This window comes from Oncorhynchus kisutch, unplaced genomic scaffold (assembly GCF_002021735.2).
Source record: "Oncorhynchus kisutch isolate 150728-3 unplaced genomic scaffold, Okis_V2 Okis07a-Okis12b_hom, whole genome shotgun sequence".
NCBI lineage: Eukaryota > Metazoa > Chordata > Actinopteri > Salmoniformes > Salmonidae > Oncorhynchus > Oncorhynchus kisutch.
Genome location: NW_022261984.1, coordinates 5111747 through 5134328, shown reverse-complemented (window position 1 = coordinate 5134328; position 22582 = coordinate 5111747). Strand labels below are relative to the sequence as shown.

At 44.3% G+C, this 22582-nt stretch overlaps 2 protein-coding genes across 3 annotated transcripts; one reads left to right on the top strand and one right to left on the bottom strand.

The window, feature by feature from the left end:
• Positions 1-3182: 3182 nt before the first annotated feature.
• Positions 3183-6787, bottom strand: LOC109877141 (zinc finger protein 16-like). Its single transcript, XM_020469460.2, has 4 exons — positions 6001-6787; positions 5626-5759; positions 5172-5268; positions 3183-4925 (listed from the first exon to the last, which is right to left on the bottom strand). The coding sequence occupies exons 1-4, from the start codon at positions 6275-6277 to the stop codon at positions 3691-3693; spliced, it is 1743 nt and encodes a 580-aa protein (XP_020325049.2). The 5' UTR covers positions 6278-6787; the 3' UTR covers positions 3183-3690.
• LOC109888281 (zinc finger protein 8-like) lies at positions 6134-22144 on the top strand. 2 transcript variants are annotated; one of them, XM_031814766.1, is made up of 4 exons: positions 6134-7638; positions 18790-18926; positions 19396-19492; positions 19744-22144. In XM_031814766.1, exons 1-4 carry the CDS (start codon positions 7356-7358, stop codon positions 20952-20954), a joined length of 1728 nt encoding a protein of 575 aa, XP_031670626.1. In that variant the 5' UTR covers positions 6134-7355; the 3' UTR covers positions 20955-22144. The 2 variants fall into 2 exon arrangements, with proteins under 2 accessions (XP_031670626.1, XP_031670625.1); XM_031814765.1 differs by having other exon boundaries at positions 7019-7638; positions 18790-18989.
• Positions 22145-22582: the final 438 nt, after the last annotated feature.

Sequence of the window (22582 nt, the reverse complement as noted above, 5' to 3'; positions counted from 1 at the left end):
AGAGCCATCCCTCCTCCGAATCGCAACACTGCTAAGCCGCACTGCTTCTTGATACACTTCTCGCTTAACCCGGAAGCCAGATGCACCAATGTGTCGGAGGAAACACCATCCAGCTGAAAACTGAAGTCAGCTTGCAGGCGCCTGGCCTGCCACAAGGAGTCAGTATAGCGCCATGGGACAAGGTAATCCCAGCAGGCCAAACTCTCCACTAACCCGGATGATGCTGGGCCAATTGTGCGCCTTATGGGTCTCCAGGTCACGGCCCGGCTGTGACACAGCCTGTGATCGAACCCGGGTCTGTAGAGACGCCGTAGACCAATGTGCCACTCAGGAGGCCCCAATGTGTATTATTTAACATTACTATTAAAATAGTACTCACTCAAATGGGTAATTGTTAACAGGTAATTGTTAGCTGTCTCATAAAGCCATCACCGAAAACCACGTATTTTCATCTTCTCTGTTTTGGTAACATCCTGTTGTTTGACTGACGTTTCTCAACGGAACCTTGAACCACAAGGGGGCGTTGTGTTTTCACTCCGTTGTGAACGAGGCGTAACTGCTGTGGCTCTTTGACTTTCTGGCTGTTCTGCCCTCTCCACCTCAATCACTAATGCCTCAACCTGCTCTCTTTTTTTGCCCCTCTTTCAGAATAAGTTCTGAATATCCATATTTTCTCTGTGCCATGCTGCAGATTCTGCCTGAGTGATGACATTGATATCTAACTGGTGCTTTAGGGGTGGGGTCAAGGGATGTGAGCTGCACTGTGAAATCTCTACCAATCACAGCAGGCACTGTGTCACTCCAGGGACTTTCTTGCAGTCCTTGCACCATTTCTGCCTTCCACCCCACTGCGCCCCTGGTCGTACAGCCCCAGCCTTCACGTTGCTTCCACTTCAAGCCGCAGCCCATGCCACTGCTGCCGATGCCGCACCAGCCCTCGCCAGGCTATGGGGGTAAACATGAACCCTTCTCCTGCCACCCCTCCTCACCCACAGCCTCACCTGTTCAAGGTCACTTCCACGACCCCTTGTCCAGGGAGACCATCGCCCTGTAGCACTCACATCCGTCATCATGAAGTGCTTGGAGACTAGTCAAGTACCAAATCACCTCCACCCTACCTGACACCCTAGACCCACTCCTATTTGTTTACCGCCCCAATAGGTCCACAGATGACGCAATCGCAATCACACTGCACACTGCCCTAACCCATCTGGACAAGAGGAATACCTATGTAAGAATGCTGTTCATCGACTACAGCTCAGCATTTAACACCATAGTACCCTCCAAACCTCTTCATCAAGCTCAAGACCCTGGGTCTCGACCCCTGCCCTGTGCAACTGGGTCCTGGAATTCCTGACAGGCCGCACCCAGGTGGTGAGGGTAGGTAACAACATCCACACCCCGCTGATCCTCAACACTGGGGCCCCACAAGGGTGCGTTCTCAGCCCTCTCCTGTACTCCCTGTTCACCCATAATTGTAGTTTGCAGACGACACTACAGTGGTAGGCTTGATTACCAACAACAACGAGACGGCCTACAGGGAGGAGGTGAGGGCCCTCGGAGTGTGGTGTCAGGAAAATAACCTCACACTCAATGTCAACAAAACAAAGGAGATGATCGTGAACTTCAGGAAACAGCAGAGGGAGCATCCCCCTATCCACATCGACGGGACAGTAGTAGAGAAGGTGGAAAGTTTTAAGTTCCTCGGCGTACACATCCCGGACAAACTGAAATGGTCCACCCAGAAAGACAGCGTGGTGAAGAAGGCACAGCAGCGCCTCTTCAACCTCAGGAGGTTTTTGAAATTTGGCTTGTCACCAAAAACACTCACAAACTTTTACAGATGCACAATCAAGAGCATCCTGTCGGGCTGCATCACCGCCTGGTACGGCCCACAACCGTAAGGCTCTCCAGAGGGTAGTGAGGTCTGCACAACGCATCACCGGGGGCAAACTACCTGCCCTCCAGGACACCTACACCACCCGATGTCACAGGAAGGCCAAAAAGATCATCAAGGACAACAACCACCCGAGCCACTGCCTGTTCACCCCGCTATTATCCAGAGGCGAGGTCAGTACAGGTGCATCAAAGCTGGGACCGAGAGACTGAAAAACAGCTTCTATCTCAAGGCCATCAGACTGTTAAACAGCCACCACTAACATTGAGTGGCTGCTGCCAACACACTGACACTGACTCAACTCCAGCCACTTTAATAATGGGAATTGATGGGAAATGATGTAAATATATCACTAGCCACTTTAAACAATGCTACCTTATATAATGTTACTTACCCTACATTATTAATCTCATATGCATACGTATATACTGTACTCTATATCATCGACTGCATCCTTATGTAATACATGTATCACTAGCAACTTTAACTATGCCACTTTGTTTACATACTCATCTCATATGTATATACTGTACTCGATACCATCTACTGTATCTTGCCTATGCTGCTCTGTACCATCACTCATTCATATATCCTTATGTACATATTCTTTATCCCCTTACACTGTGTATAAGGCAGTAGTTTTGGAATTGTTAGTTAGATTACTTGTTGGTTATTACTGCATTGTCAGAACTAGAAGCACAAGCATTTCGCTACACTCGCATTAACATCTGCTAACCATGTGTATGTGACAAATACAATTTGATTTGATTTGATTTGACTAGCCTGGTCAAAGACCAGACCTCAATCCAATTGAGAATCTGTGGTATGACAAAGATTGCTGTACACCAGCGGAACCCATCCATTGGCTAGATGTGCCAAGCTTATGGAGACATACCCCAAGAGACTTGCAGCTGTAATTGCTAAAAAAGGTGGCTCTACAAAGTATTGACTTTGGGGGGGTGAATACTTATGCATGCTCAATTTTTCAGTTGTTTTTGTGTATTTTTTCTTGTTTGTTTCACAAGAAAACATATTTTGCATCTTCAAAGTGGTAAGCATGTTGTGTAAATCAAATGATACAAACCCCTCCAAAATCTATTTTAATTCCAGGTTGTAAGGCAACAATATAGGAAAAATGCCAATAGGGGTGAATACTTTCGCAAGCCACTGTAAGTCACTTTGGATAAGAGCATCTGCTAAATTACTCAAATGTAAAGCTTTGTTGTGTAAACATTTGGGGTGATTTTGTTGTTTGGAATAATTATGAGAATGACGTAGCAAAGTAGTTTTATTTGTATGTAAAAATCTGGGCTGGACTGGGAAGTTTCACTTGAACAACCCTCTAAGTCGTAATTACAAGTGGGAAACCATTTATACCTTTTCAACCAAAACTTGACAACAAATCCAATTTTGACAATTAAAAACTTAGCAATTTGGATAATGTAGCTAGTTTTACCATACTGTCAATGTTAAGCAAACTAGATAACTTTATTATGAGCAACGTTAGCTAGCAAACAAGCTAGCAAAAATCTTATTGGTTAAAGAATTGATCTGACTTCAAATGCACTTGAACACAATCATTTCAGACTTCCGACTTCCCACGAGCATATGAATGTCCCATCATTCAAATGTTTCATAGGTTGCGCATGATCATTATAACATACAATTTATAGACAGTCCATAATGTAAGACATTAATTCATATTCAACACATGGTTAGATTTCCAACAGTTCATATTTTTAATGTCCTTATTTAAAAACAATATAAAAAATTTAAAAAATCTAAACCACTGCTCAGGCCAGGAGATCCAGCCTGTGTTTGCGCTGGTGCCACTTCAGATGGTTTAGTTGTTTGAAGCTGAGTCCACACACAGCGCAGCAGTACGGTCTCTCCCCAGTGTGTGTGCGCTGGTGCACCTTCAAATTGTCTGCCCGAGCGAAGCTCTTGTCACACATAGTGCAGCGGTGGGGTTTCTCCTGCGTGTGAACGCGCCGGTGCAGCTTGAGGTTCCAGAGCCGACTGAATTTGTTCCCACAGATGGAGCAGCAGTAGGGCTTGTCTGTCGTCTGGCTGCACTTGTGCCTCTTCAGGTCGGAGAAGGAGGTGAAGCCCTTGGAGCAGTGGCTGCAGAGGTGGAGTCCCTCTGCCTGGTGGACCCGCTGGTGGACCTTGAGGTTGCAAGCCTGGGTGAAGGTCTTACCACACTTGGTGCAGGAGTATGGAGGCCCAGATCCTGACCCTGAGACTCTACCAGTTTTGTGTGTCTGCTTGTGGGCCTCAAGGGAGCCAGAGTCTGAGAATGTCATGGTGCATTGATTGCAGGCGTGACGCTTCCCCCCTCCTCCCATTACTCCTCCTTCTGTTACCTGCTCTTGTGAACGATCTCTGAGGTTTAGAGAGTGTCCAAAGTTGTCAGGGGCACCATACAGGCTCTCTGTGTTGTTGTTGTGGGCTGAGCTTCCAGAGTGGATGGAGGTTAGCCCCCTGTGGCCGGCTCTGCTATCTGACTCTGGGACACCGTGTTCAGGATACAAGACACTGGAGTCCTGCAGGTAACCCTCCTCGTTGATCAACAGGCAGTTCCGAACACCCACCTCTGGGTGGTGGGGTGGCGTTGGCGACGCCACCTGCTCCCTTCGGCTCCGATGGGGGCCAGGGATGTGGGAGCGATGGTGATGGTCTCCCCCCTCAGACCCCCCCAGGTCCACCTGGTAGTGACCCACAGCTCCGTAGCTCAGCGCCCCCAGATGAGACGGAGAACCAGGAAGCCTATCCAGCCCTTCCACGTCTAGACGATGGCCTCCTCCACCACCAGCACCGCCGTAACCAGATTTCTCAAAGCCACCCCCCAGATCCTCCATGCTGTAACGGGGTTGGAAGAGAGGTTGGCTGGGGTCCCCTGGGTTTCCCTCTGGGCCTGGTGGTTCAGGCCCCTGGTCTAGACCGGATCCCCAGTCAGCCTGGCACTGCTGCAGCTCCTGCTCACTGAAACTCTTACTGGGCCCCGAGACGTCTGAACCATCGGCACCTGAAAACACAGGGGACATGAGGCATTAGAAGCATTAATATTTAAGACATTAGAACTAGTAGAAACAGTAGTAGAGTAACTAATGTTAAATGTGTACTTACAGCTTCAAGTTTACTTTACATGTGTAATAATGAATACATTTGGAATGACACAGCATATTATCAGTTACTCTTCTTATCATTCTCTTAATCCTAAAGGTAGGCAATATTATGTTTGTCTATGTTATGTTTGTTGTAAACAACTCACCGTCCAGGCAGACACCCCATCTCTCCTGTAGCTCAGTGTTGTGGAGAGGCTCCTCTTTCAGCAGGCTGTCCAGCTTCTGACCTGTGACCTCTGTGGACTGGAAGAGCAAATGAATGAGTCGATTCTAACTCAATGATTGATAAACTGACAGTAACTGAATAGAGCTGACATGATGGTTCTCTATTCAGAACTCTCCTCAGGGACCCCCAGACATCTCACAACTTTGTCATAGCCCTGAACTAGCATACCTGATTAGAGTAGTGAAAGGCTTGATGAGTTGAATCAAGTGAGCTAGTTTTGGAACAATTCAAATATGAGGAGAGGTTTGACAAAGGTTGCCCAATTATTCCTGACAGACTATCTGTTCTAATATGTTTTCTGAAATATATTTCTACCTGAATGTCCTGTAACACTGCACCCTCCACCCTTCACAGGTGTTTAGTCACCTAGATACCTCAGAGGTTCTCCTAAGGCTGGTGGCCTCAGCCTCCAGATCATGGAAGGCTGTTTCCCTGGCTACGCCCCCACAGCTGCTCCACTCCTCCCCTGGTACCTTCTCCTGCTTCAGGCCACACCCCCTCTCCGCACCTTGCCACAGGTAAACAAAGAAAACATTTTATTTACGTAAAAGGAAAGGCGAGAGCAACATTGTGGATGCTGTGGAGTCTTTTTTGCATTAGTGCAGATGAAGGAGGCCTCTTATTGAGATACCACTAACTCCTTTCTTAAACCAATACTGCATGATCACCAAAGTATGAAAAGTACAGATTACATCAGTCACACTTTAGAGTGATTCCTCCATATTGTCTTTAGATGTGGCTCTCCTCACCTGTCTGTGAGTTTCCAGAGCTTCCACCTTCCTCATCAGCTCTCCCACAGTCTGCACACTTCCCCCTCTGGCCTCCCTCTCTGTCCCTCTCCCTTCCTCTGTTCTCCGACCGCTGTAGCCTCTTCTTCAGCGACTCGACCTGCTCACGGCTTCGGGACACCTCCTCCAGGAAGCCGTCCTCCACCAGCCTGGTGATCTCATATATGGCTGACTTTAGGACCGTCTCCATGACTCCCGAGAGCTGGGTCTGGAAGGTGAGAACTAGGTTCTCCGACATACTGCTTGCGTGTGTGTCTTTTTCACAGATCAATTCACAGTGGGATCTGCACCAAACATCTGTGCTTGTGGGAGCAAGTCAGGACTGTGTGTGTGATCCTAAAGTGAATCTCTTCAGAAAGCCCTGTTATTCAGAATAAGTGGGTAGAAATATGCCATGTCTATCACTGACACATCGCGTATCTGTTTCTCTGTCCAACAAGAGTGACAGCTCCTCCAGCTAGCTAGCAACCAAGTGGCGAAGACAGTCCAGCGTAAAAGAGTGCAACAAAGGTTCAATAAGACGATCAAATTGCAAGGTTCACAATATAACAGTTGTCTGGGGTCGTATCCAGCTTGCTAAAGAAAAATAGCTAGCTAGCTAACATGCTACTACCAGCCGTGTTGCTAGTCAATAAAGGGATATTTTGCACCATAATGTATTATTGATTCAAATCGTTATTACCAAAAGGTTGAAATCACTTGCTGAGCATGGGGGTTGATCGTTTTTTCCAGATAATATACGGTCTGGTGGGCGGGATGAATCGCTTCCGTGTAGATTTCCTGTAAATAATTTCCACGATAAATAGCCTACTAATCAGTATCCAGAATTTATAATAATAGCAATATTATATTTTGAACATTATTTACAGTAAACGTAAGAACAAACAAAGTTTTTCTTCAAATAAATGTCGTCTACTCTCTCCAATGAGGAGCGTTCCAATGTAGATTGTCCCACTACCCGATTCGTAGGTCTGTTTCCGGAAGTCCTGTTGTTTTGTGGATGCTTTTTGTGTTGACTCTGTAGCTAGTTAGCTAACTACCATAACCTTGTTTTCTCTCAATACCTCTGTTATTTATATTTATTCGAATAGCTTCATATACAGTAAATGCTACAACTTAAATCTCGAAATGATAAAAACATGTTATTAGGACCGCCATGGAGAGAGACAACTCTCAACAGTAGCTAGCCTGCTAACGTAAGCTAGATAGCTTCCTAGCCTTTTGCTAGACTGGATCGTAACACTGACTCACCTGAACAAAAGTAGCTAAACGTTACCAACTCTTAACTGTAGCTAGCTACACATAGACAGTTCGCTATGATGTCTGAAGCCATCGTAACCTTCCAGTCTCAGCTCTCCGGAGTCATGGAGACTGTATTCAAGGCTGCTATGTACGAGATCACCAGGCTGGTGGAGGATAGCTTCCTCAAGGAGGTGTCCCGGAGCAGGGAGCAGGTCGAGTCACTGAAGAAGCGGCTGCAGTTGTCGGAGAACAGACGTAGGGATGGGGACAGAGATGTCGGCCGTACGGGGAAGTGTGCGGACTGTGGGAGAGCTGACGAGGAAGCCGAGGAGAGAAGCTCTGGAACCTCACAGACAGGTGACGAGAGAGAGAAATCTGAAGACAGTATACAGTGCTTTCAGAAAATATTCATACCCCTTGATAAGTTTTCCACATTTTGCTGTGTTACATCCTGAATTAATGGATTAAGTTCATATTTTTCTCACCCATCTACACACAATACTCCATCATGACAAAGTGAAAACATGTTTTTTTTTTAAATGGTTGCAAATACAGGTTATTAGGTTATTGTCCTGATAAAAAGAGAATTCATCTTCCAGTGTCTGGTGGAAAGCAGACTGAACCACGTTTTCCTCAAGGATTATGCATGGGCTTAGCTCCGTTTAGTTTTTATCCTGAAAAAGTCCCCAGTCCTGAACAATTACAAGTATACCCATAGCATGATGCCACTACACTTGACAATATGGAGAGTGGTACTCAGTAATGTGTTGTATTGGATTTGCCCAAAACATAACACTTTATATTCAGGACAAAAAGTTAATCGCTTTGCCAATTTTTTTCAAGTGTTACATTAGTTCCTTGTTGCAAACAGGATGCATGTTTTGGATTATTTTTGTTCTGTACAGTGCCTTGTTGCAAACAGGATGCATGTTGTGGAATATTTTTATTCTGTACAGGCTTGCTTCCTTTTCACTCTTGTCAATGAGGTTCGTAGTGTGAAGTAACTCCAATGTTCTTGGTCCATCCTCAGTTTTCTCCTATCACAGCCATTAAACTCTGTAACTGTTTTACATTCACTATCGGCCTCATGGTGAATTCCCTGAGTGGTTTCCTTCCTCTCAGGCAACTGAGTTAGGAAGGACGCCTGTATCTTTGGGTGTGTCGTGGAAATTACCACTAAGGACCCCAACGTCAGGCTTAAATACATTTGTTTATTCAGGCCAGCGGAGAGATTACAGAGAAACAGCACTTTCTAATGAGGTATTTCCCCCTCAGCATGTTTATACTATCACTTCTTGTTACACAAAGATAGCAAAATACATTGTTTCTCAGCAAAGTGTTTTCTCCCAGAGACCGCCTGCTCAGGAAGAAAACACCTGGCAACCACAGTCTGGGTATTCAGCCAATAATTCCACTCCCGCTGAGCTGACCTTGTGAGAGTGTTAGCAGTTGATGTTATTCTTCAATAACACTAACTCCAAAGCAAATCTGGGGGAGAAAAATAGATTTATTTGAGAAGGACAAATCATAGATGTTATGCTGGGTGATAGATGTTCAGTCTCCCCTTTTCTCCACAGAACAAAGACACATGATGCCACTTATAACCCCCCACCCTAGCCTGGGGTTGACCAATCAGAAGTCCTTGCAGTACAACTGGGCCAATGGCCAAATAACAAGTACCCTGCTCCAGACTCAATGTACAGACCAATGAAAACATGGCACACGTAGCTCTGACTTCAGGTCTGACATTCAACACATTCTAAACAGCTGTTGAACTGACAACCAACTATTTCCGTTGACAATTCCCCATTGACAATTAAGTCTAGTCCTCTCCTCCTCTCCTCTCTCCTCTCCTGCGTTGTGTATTTATCTTCAAAATATTCTTATAAGAGCAAACCTGAAATACCCTGTCTGTCTATGCAGCAGGTAAAACATGTATGATAAGTGTGAGAGACTGTAAGCAGAAAGAGACAGTCAAATTCCACTACAGGTGTATTGTTACACCATCCAAAGTTTAATTAATTACTTCACCATGCTGAAAGGGATATTCAATGTCTGCTTTGTTTATTTTCCCCATCTATCAATAGGTGCTTTTCTTTGTGAGGCATTGGAAAACCTCCCTGGTCTGTGTTTGAAATTCACTGCTCGACCGAGGGACCTTACAGATAATTTTAAGTGTTGGGTACAGAGAGGAGGTAGTCATTAAAAAAATATTGTTAACACTGTTATTGCACACAGCGAGTCCATGCAACTTATTATGTGACTTGTTAAGCACATGTTTACTCCAGAACTTATTTAGGCTTGCCATAACAAAGGGGTTGAATACTTATTGACTCAAGACCTTTCAGCTTTTCATTTTGTAATAATTTGTAAACATTTAGAAAAACAATTTCATTTTGACATGATGGGTTATTGACAAAAACAAAATCAATATTTAGTCCATTTTAAATGTAGGCTGCAACACCACAAAACGTGTAAAAAGTCAACGGGTGTGAATGCTTTCTGAAGGCACTGTATACAGTAATATATTGGTTATTGAACTACAGTAAGTTAAGTGGATTTACACCCGATAACAGATTTACGGTAATGGAAATACATCATCGGTCGCTGATGTGTACTACACAGAAATGCATAATTATGGATATGGTTGTCATTCTCTTCATGGTGATGTATCCTGAATAGGTACACAAAGGTAGAAATATGCAATATCATCCATTGCATATATACTACCGTTCAAAAGTTTGTGGTCACTTAGAAATGTCCTTGTTTTTGAAAGAAAAGCAAGTTTTAATCCATTAAAATAACATCAAGTTGATCAAAAATACAGTGTAGACATCGTTAATGTTGTAAATGACTATTGTAGCTGGAAACGGCAGATTTTTAAGGGAATATCTACATAGATGTACAGAGGCCCATTATCAGCAACCATCACTCCTGTGTTCCAATGGCACGTTGTGTTAGCTACTCAACTATTACAAAGAAGGCCAGTTTTATTGCTTCTTTAATTAGAACAACAGTTTTCAGCTCTGCTAACATAATTGCAAAAGGGTTTTCTAATGATCAATTAGCCTTTTAAAATGATAAACTTGGATTAGGTAACACAACGTGCCATTGGAACACAGGAGTGATGGTTGCTGATAATTGGCCTCTGTACGCCTATGTATTCCATAAAAAAGTCATTTACAACATTACCAATGATCATACTGTATTTCTGATCAATTTGATGTTATTTTAATGGGAGCTCCGCCCCCAAACAAAACCAAATTTGATTGGTCCGGAATGGCCCAAGTCTGAACCAATCATAGATGTCTATGTTTCACAGGTTTTGACGTCATTACACCACAGTAGAGTACAGTACAGAGAGAGAGTTCAGTACAGTAAAGTATCGTATTTTTTATTTAACTAGGCAAGTCAGTTAAGAAAAAAATCATATTTACAATGATGGCCTACCAGAAGGCAAAAGGTCTTCTGTGGGGACAGTGGCTGGGAATAAAATAAAAATATAGGACAAAACACACGTCACGACAAGAGAAACACCATAACACTACATACAGAGAAGACAACAACATAGCATGGCAGCAACACATGAAAACACAGCATGGGCGCAACACAACATGACAACAACATGGCAGCAGCACAAAACATGGTACGAGCATTATTGGGCACAGACAACAGCAGAAAGGGCAAGAAGGTAGAGACAATAATACATTATGTGCAGCAGCCACGAATGTCAGTAAGAGCGTCCATGATTGAGTCTTTGAATGAAGATATTGAGATAAAACGGTCAGTTTGAGTGTTTTTTTGCAGTTCGTTCCAGTCGTTAGCTGCAGTGAACTGAAAAGAGCAGCGACCCAGGGATGTGGGTGCTTTGGGGACCTTTAACAGAATGTGACTGGCAGAACGGGTGTTGTATGTGGAGGATGAGGGCTGCAGTAGGTATCTCAGACAGGGGGGAGTGAGGCCTAGAGGGTTTTATAAATAAGCATCAACCAGTGGATCTTGCGACTGGTATACAGAGATGACCAGTTTACACGGGAGTATAGAGTGCAGTGATGTGTCCTGTAAGGAGTATTGGTGGCAAAACTGATGGACGAATTGTAAAGAACATCTAGCCACTCGAGACAACCCTTGCCTACCGATCTATAAATTACGTCTCCGTGGTTATCTGAATCAGGGTTAGTTTAAACTGAAAAACCCTTACGCACCACTGCACTTTGTATACCAGGGTTGGCTGGCCTTCTCTAGTCACTCGTAGGCTCAGTCACTGGTATACTTTTATTTACAAAGCCATTTTGGGTTTACTACCTTTTTATTTGGGCATTTTTATTGTTTAGAAATGTGGTGTGTCGTCTCTTCGTTCGTTGGACCTTATCCTGCTAACTGTTCCAAATGTCCAAACTGAATTTGGTAAAAGGGCTTTTATGTACTCTGCGCCATCGTCTTGGAAAATCTTACAAAATACTTTTAAGCTGGAAGAACTTGTCCCGATTGGTGTTTTTAAATCACGGATGAAGGATCCTGAGACTGATTCCCTGATCTGTCAATGTTTTTAATTAGCTGTGTTTGATTTTGTTATACTCTTGTGAATTCTATGGTTTTTATTAGATTACTTGTAGTTTTTCATGTTGTCTGTCTGTAATTTTTGTAATGACTTGGTGCTGCATATCTTGGCCAGGACGCTCTTGAAAAATATATTTTAAATCTCAATGAGCCCTTCCTGGTTAAATAAATAAATAAAAAGTTTGGCAGCTGTGATGAAAGAGGAGCGGTTATGATAGAGGAATCCAAGTCTGGATTTAACCTTTGCTTGCAGGTTTGATATGTGCTGAGAGAAGGACAGTGTACTGTCTAGCCATAGTCCCAAGTACTTGTATGAGGTGACTACCTGAAGCTCTAAACCCTCAGAGGTCGTAGTAACACCTGTGGGAAGAGGGGCATTCTTCTTGCCAAACCACATGACCTTTGTTTTGGAAGTGTTCAGAACAAGGTTAAGGGTAGAGAAAGCTTGTTGGACACTAAGAAAGCTTTGTTGTAGAGCATTTAACACAAAATCCAGGGAGGGGCTGACTGAGTAAAAGACTATCATCTGCATATAAATGGATGAGAGAGCTTCCTACTGCTTGAGCTATGTTGTTGATGTAAATTGAGAAGAGTGTGGGACCTAGGATTGAGCCTTGGGGGCTCCCTTGATGACAGGCAGTGGCTGAGACCGCAGATGTTCTGACTTTATACACTGCACTTTTGAGAGAGGTATTTAGCGCACCAGGACAAAGACCCCTCCGAGACCCCAATACTCCATAGCCAGCACAAAGGAATGGAATGGTCTACTGTATTAAAAGCTTTGGCTAAGTCAATAAAAATAGCAGCACAACATTGCTTAGAATCAAGGGCACTGGTGACATCATTTACAACCTTTAAGTTTGCAGTGACACATCCATAACCTGAGCATATAGAATACTATAGACATCAAGAAAGCCAGTCAGTTGATTATTGACAAGTTTTTCCCAACACTTTTGATAAACATGGCAAAATAGAAATTGGCCTATAACAGTCAGGATCAGCTAGATCTCCCCCTTGAAATAAAATAGGCACCATGGCTGCCTTCCAAGCAATGGGAACCTCCCCAGAGAGGAGAGAGAGGTTAAAAAGGTCAGAGATGTTCTTGGCGATGATAGGGGCATCGACCTTAAAGAAGAAAAGGTCTAAACAATCTGAACCAGATGTTTCTCTGGGGTCAAGTTTAAGGAGATCCTTTAGCACCGCGGTCAGCCTGCAGGGAGAAACTTTGTAGCGGGGCAGGGGAAAAAGAGGGAGAAGCATCAGGGACAGTCACATTAGAAGGGGTGGGAGATGAGGAAATCTTGGACGGGCAAGAAGGCATGGCAGAGTCAAATGGGAATCCTGACTTAATGAAGTGGGGATTAAAGAGCTCAGCCATGTGCTCCTTGTCAGTAACAACCACATCATCAACATTAAGGAACATGGGCAGCTGTGAGGAGGGGGGTTTATTCCCCAGGTCTTTAATTTGCCAGAATTTATTGGGATTAGACCCACAGAGAGTGAACTGCTCCTTAAAGTAACTAACTTTGGCCTTCCTGATAGCCCGAGTGCACTTATTTCTAACTTGCCTGAACGAGAGCCAGTCAGCCTGAGTATGTGTGTGCTGAGCGATTTGCCAAATGGAATTCTTGAGGTGGAATAACTCTGCCAGATCAGTCGGACCAGGGACTGAACCTGTTTTTAATTCTCATATTCTTTATGGGCACGTATTTGTTAACGGTACCACTGGAAAAGATTAAAAAAGAAGGTCCAAGCGTCTTCGACAGAGGGGATCAAGCTGATTCTACACCAAATTACAGAGGCCAGATCATGAAGGAAGGCTTGCTCATTCAAGTTTTTTAGCAAGCGTCTATGACAAGTCAGGACAGGTCGTTTCACCGAGCAGCCATTACGAACACAGGCTGTAAAACAGTGATCACTAGGGTCATTACAGAAAAAAAAACAGACGGATACCTATCAGGATTATTTGTAAGGATAACATCAAGGAGAGTAGCATTTCTGGGTGTTTCAAGTCATACCTTGTGGGATTGGAAATAATCTGAGAAATATTTAGGGAGTCCCATTGCTTTAGGACTTGGTCAGGTGGTTTAAGCATGTCCTAGTTTAGGTCACCTAGCAGGACAAATACAGACTTAATGTAAGGGACAAGGAGAGAGCTTAGGGCATTTAGAGTACAGGTCGGTGCTGATGGTGGATGATAACACCGAGCAACAGTCAACAAAGTGTTATTTGAAAGTTTTTAATGCGTAAAACCAGCAAATCAAATTGTTTGGGGACAGACTTGGTGGAGACAACCGAGCACTGAAGGTGTTCCTTGGTAAGGATTGCCACTCCACCCCCTTTGGAAGATCTGTCTTGCTGAAAAAGGTTATTACCAGAAAGGTTAACATCAGTGTTCAAAACATTCTTTCTTAACCATGTCTCGGTAATGACCAACACATCTAGATTGGAGTTGTGAACCCACACTTTCAATTGATCAATTTTAGGTAATAAGCTTCTAGTGTTAACGTGCAGAAAATCCAGGCTTTTACGAGAGCAGAAATCAATGAAGCAGATATCAGAATTGGGGCTAGCAACAGTAGATGGGTGAGGGTGTACTGTACATGCACATTTCCAGATATAATCAGCAGTAATACAATCAGGGCATGGCAGAGGACAGGGAGAGCTCTTCAGTGTTGATTTCATAACATTTGAATTTGCATTAGATGGCAACAAGATCATATTGTACAGCAATTTCATCAGGTAACATGAATACAAAGCTGGTGAGAGGTGGTTAGAATAGTACAGTAAATTTAGTACAGTAAGTTAGAATAGGATGGGAGGCCAAGAGTCCGTGTAACCAATAGAGAGTCAGAGTCCTGAGTGTGGGAACAAAAAGACTGTCCCACGGTTGGGTAAACAAGCAAGTTCATAGTCAACAAAGCACGCAGGAGTCATGAGGCAAATAGCACAAAGCACAGGTGAGAAATATAACAACTTGGGGCTAGCTATTGTAAGTTCAGAGTTGCTCGCCTCCTCAGTGCATGTGCGCTGGAGACAGGGCAGGGCAGACGGTGAACAGATCGCCAGGTGGAATCCAAACAGCAGTGCATTGGCAACGGGAGTAGGTGTCACACCCACTTGGGAGAAGCTTTTTTTCGGGAGGCAGATTCCTTGTAGAAAATCCCAGCTAGCTAGCTGACGTAGCTAGCAAGTCACTCTCCGTCTTTTCCATGTGGAAAAGGAGGTCGTTAGCTAGCCATTGTTACTTGTTTTATTCTACAGTATAGTACACTACAGCATCCTGTAGCTCCAACTCCAAAAAGTTCTGGGACACCGTGAAGTCCATGGAGAACAAGAGCACCTCCTCCCAGCTGCCCACTGCACTGAGGCTAGGTAACACGGTCACCACTGATAAATCCATGATTATCGAAAACTTCAATAAGCATTTCTCAACGGCTGGCCATGCCTTCCGCCTGGCTACTTCAACCTCGGCCAACGGCTCCGCCCCCCCCCCGCAGCTCCTCGCCCAAGCCTCTCCAGGTTCTCCTTTAACCAAATCCAGATAGCAGATGTTCTGAAAGAGCTGCAAAACCTGGACCCGTACAAATCAGCTGGGCTTGACAATCTGGACCCTCTATTTCTGAAACTATCTGCCACCATTGTCGCAACCCCTATTACCAGCCTGTTCAACCTCTCTTTCATATCGTCTGAGATCCCCAAGGATTGGAAAGCTGCTGCAGTCATCCCCCTCTTCAAAGGGGGAGACACCCTGGACCCAAACTGTTACAGACCTATATCCATCCTGCCCTGCCTATCTAAGGTCTTCGAAAGCCAAGTCAACAAACAGGTCACTGACCATCTCGAATCCCACCGTACCTTCTCCGCTGTGCAATCTGGTTTCCGAGCCGGTCATGGGTGCACCTCAGCCACACTCAAGGTACTCAACGATATCATAACCGCCATCGATAAAAGACAGTACTGTGCAGCCGTCTTCATCGACCTTGCCAAGGCGTTCGACTCTGTCAATCACCATATTCTTATCGGCAGACTCAGGAGCCTCTGTTTTTCGGATGACTGCCTTGCCTGGTTCACCAATTACTTTGCAGACAGAGTTCAGTGCGTCAAATCGGAGGGCATGCTGTCTGGTCCTCTGGCAGTCTCTATGGGGGTGCCACAGGGTTCAATTCTCGGGCCGACTCTTTTCTCTGTGTATATCAATGATGTTGCTCTTGCTGCGGGCGATTCCCTGATCCACCTCTACGCAGACGACACCATTCTATATACTTTCGGCCCGTCTTTGGACACTGTGCTATCTAACCTCCAAACAAGCTTCAATGCCATACAACACTCCTTCCGTGGCCTCCAACTGCTCTTAAATGCTAGTAAAACCAAATGCTTGCTTTTCAACCGGTCGCTGCCTGCACCCGCATGCCCGACTAGCATCACCACCCTGGATGGTTCCGACCTAGAATATGTGGACGTCTATAAGTACCTAGGTGTCTGGCTAGACTGCAAACTCTCCTTCCAGACTCATATCAAACATCTCCAATCGAAAATCAAATCAAGAGTCGGCTTTCTATTCCGCAACAAAGCCTCCTTCACTCACGCCGCCAAGCTTACCCTAGTAAAACTGACTATCCTACCGATCCTCGACTTCGGCGATGTCATCTACAAAATGGCTTCCAACACTCTACTCAGCAAACTGGATGCAGTTTATCACAGTGCCATCCGTTTTGTCACTAAAGCACCTTATACCACCCACCACTGCGACTTGTATGCTCTAGTCGGCTGGCCCTCGCTACATATTCGTCGCCAGACCCACTGGCTCCAGGTCATCTACAAGTCCATGCTAGGTAAAGCTCCGCCTTATCTCAGCTCACTGGTCACGATGGCAACACCCATCCGTAGCACGCGCTCCAGCAGGTGTATCTCACTGATCATCCCTAAAGCCAACACCTCATTTGGCCGCCTTTCGTTCCAGTACTCTGCTGCCTGTGACTGGAACGAATTGCAAAAATCGCTGAAGTTGGAGACTTTTATCTCCCTCACCAACTTCAAACATCAGCTATCTGAGCAGCTAACCGATCGCTGCAGCTGTACATAGTCTATTGGTAAATAGCCCACCCTTTTTCACCTACCTCATCCCCATACTGTTTTTATTTATTTACTTTTCTGCTCTTTTGCACACCAATATCTCTACCTGTACATGACCATCTGATCATTCATCACTCCAGTGTTAATCTGCAAAATTGTAATTATTTGCCTACCTCCTCATGCCTTTTGCACACATTGTATATAGACTCCCCTTTGTTTTCTACTGTGTTATTGACTTGTTAATTGTTTACTCCATGTGTAACTCTTTGTTGTCTGCTCACACTGCTATGCTTTATCTTGGCCAGGTCGCAGTTGCAAATGAGAACTTGTTCTCAACTAGCCTACCTGGTTAAATAAAGGTGAAATTAAAAAAAAAATAAAAAATTATACTACTCTAGTCTGCTCTACTGTAGTGAAATGTAATGTACTGAACTATGCTCTTTACTGTACTGTCCAAACTTGTGAAACATAAACGTCTATGATTGGTTGTAGATTTGGTCATTAGAATAATAGCCACCAATCATGGACGTCTATGTTTGGGCCAAATCAAGGCTGTAGATGTTGAAATCATGGCTAGACCAGCCCCCAAAACGACCCCTGTGGACGTTAAAATCAAGGCCAGGGCGGACTGACCATATTTCAACTGCTTTTCAATGTCCATGGACGTCCGGTGTCGGTCGGTGTTCAGAGGGTGAGGATGTTGGTTACAGTAAATGGAAAGAGAGGGGGCTCATGGGTAGGTGTCAGTAAGAGCCGGGAGAGGTAACAGAAACTGGAGAGAGAAGAGGCAGCGACTGAGAGGGAGGGGTTGTCCAGACTGTTTACACACTTGCTTTGACCACCAGACGACAGAAAGAAAGAAAACCATTATGAGCTGAACATAACAGTATGTCAGTGGAAGGGAGGACAGTAGCAGGAGATCCTATGAGCTGAACATAACAGTATGCCAGTAGAAGGGAGGACAGTAGCAGGAGATCCTATGAGCTGAACATAACAGTATGCCAGTAGAAGGGAGGACAGTAACAGGAGATCCTATGAGCTGAACATAACAGTATGCCAGTAGAAGGGAGGACAGACAATGATTTCCCAAAGTAGCCAATTCAATTGGAGTATCAGTAATTCTGATACTGATTTGGTAACAGAATAACACTTAATAATTCAGAAACAAATTGATATCAGTAAAAATACAAACTAATTGGTAGGTATACCATTACTTGTAACTTCTGTGAACTTTCATTATCCTCCCTCATGAGGGAGAGAAATTAGAAAATATATTAAACATATGTGGGTTTTTGGTTAAGGAATTACAAGGCAAAGTCTCTTAAACTTACAGAAGGCAAATCATTTCTCCAAAACTAAATATGTGTTTATTACTTGACAGGGGTCTTTATTTCAACATTATTGTGTTCTGATGTATTTCTGATACCTTAAGTCTTTTTCCTGCTAGATGTTTTTTAAGACCCCTTTTCTGTCTTTTTGACTCGAAATCAAAGCCTTTATACTCAGGCCTCATTTTTTAATGGAAAATGGTTGAGAAGTATCTAGGCTTTCATTTCCCCCAAATGGAGACTTTTAACTTTCATTTGACATGCTCCTATGAACTTTACATGTTGGTGCTCATGGGTACTTTTACATGGACATGGCCATATGGAGGAATCACTCTGAAGATGGGCTGCTGTAATGTGTACCTTTTATACTTTGGTGATCACTGATCAGACCGTATTGGTTTAAGAAAGGAGTCAGTCATGGGTGGTGGTGGCATCTTAATAAGATGTTTCCTTTCCTTCATCTGATGTGAGGAGACTCCATTATCCACAATGTTACTTACCTTTTACTCCAAATGAAATGTTCTCTTTGTTTACCTGTGGCCAGGTGTGGAGAGGGGGCGTGGCCTGAAGCAGGAGAAGGTATCAGGGGAGGAGTGGAGCAGCTGTGGGGGCGTGGCCAGGGAAACAGCCTTCAATGATCTGGAGGAGGCTGAGGCCACCAGCCCTAGGAGAATCTCTGAGGTAGGCAGGGGACTGACTAAACACATGGAGGCTGAGGCCACCAGCCCTAGGAGAATCTCTGAGGTAGGTAGGGGACTGACTAAACACATGGAGGCCACCAGCTCTAGGAGAACCTCTTGTATCTAGGGGACTAAACACCTTGGAAGAATGGAGGGTGCAGTGTTACAAAATGCTCAGTTAGAAATATATTTTAAAGAACATATTAGAATTGTGAGGAAGAATTAGGCAACCTTTTTCAAACCTCTCCTCATATTTGAACTGTTACAGAACTAAAACACCTGATTCAACTTGTCAACGAATCATCAAGCCCTTCACTACTTGAATCAGGTATGCTAGTTCAGGGCTACGACAAAGTTGTGAGATGTCTGGGGGTCCCAGAGGAGAGTTCTGAATATAGAACCATCATGTCAGCTCTATTCAATCACTGTCAGTTTATCCATCATTTAGTCCGAATAATTTGCTCTTCCAGTCCACAGAGGTCGGAGGTCAGAAGCTGGACAGTCTGCTGAAAGAGGAGGCTCTCCACAACACTGAGCTACAGGAGAGATGGGAGTTCTGCCTGGATGGTGAGTCAGGAGTTTACAACAAACATAACAGACAATAGCCAACCTTTATGATGATGAGAATGATAAGGAGAGTAACTTATAGTAAGTATGCTGTGTCATTTCAAATGAATTAATTATTATACTGTACATGTAAAGTCAACTTGAAACTGTGAGTAAACATTTAACATTACAGTTACTCTACTACCGTTTCTAGTAATTCTAATGTCTTAAATATTAATGCTTCTAATGCCTCATGTCTCCTGTGTTTTCAGGGGCCGATGGTTCAGACGTCTCGGGGCCCAGTAAGAGTTTTATTCAGCAGGATCTACAGCGGTGCCAGGATGACTGGGGGTCCGCTCTAGACCAGGGGCCTGAACCACCGGGCCCCGAGGGAGAGCCAGAGGACCCCACCGACCCTCTCTACCGTCCTCGTTACAGCATGGAGGACCTTGGGGGCGCCTTTGAGAAGTCTGGTTACAGCGGTGATGGTGGTAGCGACCATCTACTAGACATGGAAGGGCTGGATAGGCTTCCTGGTTCGCCGTCTCGTCTGGGGGCGCTGAGCTACGGAGCTGTCGGTAACTACCAGGTGAACCTGGGGGGGTCTGAGGGGGGAGACCATCACCATCGCTCCCACATGCCTCGCCCCCATCAGAGCCGGAGGGAGCAGGTGGGGTCGCCAACGCCATCCCCCCACCCAGAGGTGGGAGGCCGGAACTGCCTGTTGATAAACGAGGAGGGTTACCTGCAGGACTCCAGTGTCTTGTACCCAGAACACGGGGTCCCAGAGTCAGGTAACAGAGCCAGCCACAGGGGGCTAACCTCCATCCACTCTGGAAGCTCAGCCCACAACAACAACACAGAGAGCCTGTATGATGCTGCTGGCGACTTTGGACTCTCTTTAAACCTCAGAGATCGTTCACATGAGCAGGTAACAGGAGGAGGGGGGAGGCGTCATGCCTGCAATCAATGTACCATGACCTTCCCAGACTTTGGTTCCCTCAAGGCCCACAAGCAGACACACAAAACTGGTAGAGAGTCAGGGTCTGGGCCTCCGTACTCCTGCACCCAGTGCGGTAAGACCTTCACCCAGGCCTGCAACCTCAAGGTCCACCAGCGAGTCCACCAGGCAGAGGGACTCCACCTCTGCAGCCACTGCGGCAAGGGCTTCACCTCCTTCTCCGACCTGAAGAGGCACAAGTGCAGCCAGACCACAGACAAGCCCTACTGCTGCTCCATCTGTGGGAACAAATTCAGTCGGCTCTGGAACCTCAAGCTGCATCAGCGCATTCACACGCAGGAGAAACCCCACCGCTGCACTATGTGTGACAAGAGCTTCACACGTGCAGACATTTTGAAAGTGCACCTGCGCATCCACACTGGGGAGAGACCGTACTGCTGCGCTGTGTGTGGACTCCGCTTCAAACGACTGGACCATCTGAAGTTGCACCAGCGCAAACACAGGCCGGACCTCCTGAACTGAATAAAAAAAACTTTAATTTTTGTTCTTTAGCATATGCTTTTATCCAAAGCGACTTACTTTTAGTGCATTCAACTTAGTTGGTTCATATTATTTTATTTGTCATTGAGAAAAAAAGTATGTTTTTGATCAATTGTTTATTAATAAGGACATTGAAAATATGAGCTGTTGGAAATCTAACCATGTGTTGAATAAGAATGTATGCCTTAAATGATACATTGTCTGTGAATTGTCTGTCATAATGACCATGCCAACCTACCAAACATTAGAATAATACTGCTTTCATGAAGTCTGCAGTGGTGTAAAGTACTTAAGGAAAAATACTTTAAGTACTACTTAAGTAGTTTTTGGTGTATCTGTACTTTACTATTTATGTTTTTTTACAACTTCTCCTTTTACTTCACTACATTCTTAAAGAAAATAATGTACTTTTTCCCTGACACCCAAAAGTACTTGTTACATTTTGACAGGAAAATGGTCCAATTCACGCACTTATCAAGAGAACATCCTTGGTCATCCCTACTGCCTCTGATCTGACAGACTCACTAAACACAAATGCTTTGTTTGTAAATTCATGGCAGAGTGTTGTACTGTGCCCCTGGCTATCCGTAAAAAATAAAAATAAAAATAATTTGTGCTGTCTGGTTTGCAAAATATAAGGAATTTTAAATTATTCATACTTTCACTTTTGATACTTAATTACATTTGAGCAATTCCATTTACTTTTAATACTTAAGTATATTTAAAACCAAATACTCTTAGACTTTTACTCAAATAGTATTTTACTGGGTGACTTTCGGTTTAACTTGAGTCATTTTATATTAAGGTATCTTTACTTTACCTCAAGTATGACTTTTGAGTACTTTTTCCACCACTGCAAGTCAGAAACTGGGAACCTCAAGAGTTCAAATTAATCTATTTGCATAGAGCATCCAATTGGTTGATTTTGATACTTTCCAAGTGGGAAACTTGGGTGTCATTTCCAAGTTGTACATTTTTGAGTTTGTTAGTTCCGACATGTCATGAATGCAGCATATGCCTCATATCTTCTGTTCATCAAGCTTGCTTTCTCCCACAGTCACTACCCATACTGTAACCATGCATTTTCTTCCTGTACATAATACTTTAACTGAATGAATTGAACCTGAATTGCCGTAATTGTCTTTTATGTACAATAAATATTTTGCTCCCCATGTAGTCTGTGAATATATCATTCCTTAAAGACAGTGCTACTGACCTTTGACGAATACTAAGTCTTTTTTAAACCTCCCACTTTGGGCTGGATGTGTCAATCTGTAGTTCATACATGCAAAATCTATGATCGGAATTACTGTCTAACCTCAATTAGCCACGAAATCCCTAGTTTGAAAGTGACTGTTTTTCTGGAAGCTGTGCTGGGCCATTTTCCCTAACATTCAACATTCAACACATGCATAAGCCATATAGCAATTCGAGTTTAGCCAATGAGCTTCCGTCCCCCTGCCATTCGAGTGACAGCTAGCAAGATGCACACACAGCAAAGCGAGAGATCAATGACATGGTGACAAATCTGCACATATGTGATGTAGTACGCAATTATCGGATCCACTTTTGGCTCGTGAGGGCTACTTTCAGAACTTCTTGCTAAAGTG